The sequence below is a fragment of the Trichinella spiralis genome, assembly GCF_000181795.1.
Source record: "Trichinella spiralis strain ISS 195 chromosome Unknown Scfld3859, whole genome shotgun sequence".
NCBI classification, from domain to species: Eukaryota; Metazoa; Nematoda; class Enoplea; order Trichinellida; family Trichinellidae; genus Trichinella; species Trichinella spiralis.
Genome location: NW_003530798.1, coordinates 1 through 574, shown reverse-complemented (window position 1 = coordinate 574; position 574 = coordinate 1). Strand labels below are relative to the sequence as shown.

Here is a 574-nt window from a genome sequence, read left to right as displayed (position 1 = left end):
ATAGATGTATGGGGACGCGCAGTGTGGTGCCCGTGGAAATAGTCGCACTGTTCTTCTCTTTCTCTTCGGGGGTTGGAAGGAACAATTGTCGATCAGTCGGGTTTCGGAGCGTGCACACTGGTACCCGAAAGATGGTGAACTATGCTTGAGCAGAATGAAGCCAGAGGAAACTCTGGTGGAAGTTCGTAGCGGTGTTGACGTGCAAATCACTCGTCTGACTTGAGTGTAGGGGCGAAAGACTAATCGAACCATCTAGTTGCTGGTTCCTTCCGAAGTTTCCCTCAGGATAGCTGGCATTTGTTTGTAACAATTTTATCCGGTAGAGCGAATGATTAGAGGTGTTGGGAACGCAATGTTCTCAGCCTATTCTCAAACTTCGAATGGGTAAGCAAGGCGTTTTGCTTTGATTTTACGATGAAATCGCCCAATTAGAATGTATAAATGCCTAGTGGGCCAATTTTGGTAAGCAGAACTGGCGATGTGGAATGAACCAAAAGTCAGGTTAAGGTGCCAGACATTGGCGCTCATGAAATACCAGAAAAGGTGTTGGTCGATATAGACAGCAGGACGGTGG

General features: G+C 47.0%; 2 protein-coding genes across 2 annotated transcripts; both read right to left on the bottom strand.

Moving 5' to 3' along the window:
• Positions 1–106: 106 nt before the first annotated feature.
• Positions 107–273, bottom strand: Tsp_16113 (conserved hypothetical protein; the record flags this gene model as incomplete). Its single annotated transcript, XM_003367687.1, has 1 exon — positions 107–273. A coding segment is annotated over exon 1 (146 nt), but the record flags the coding sequence as incomplete, so codon positions are not given.
• A 96-nt stretch (positions 274–369) lies between these two features.
• Positions 370–574, bottom strand: Tsp_16112 (conserved hypothetical protein; the record flags this gene model as incomplete). The annotated part of the gene is made up of 1 exon (XM_003367686.1): positions 370–574. A coding segment is annotated over one exon (205 nt), but the record flags the coding sequence as incomplete, so codon positions are not given.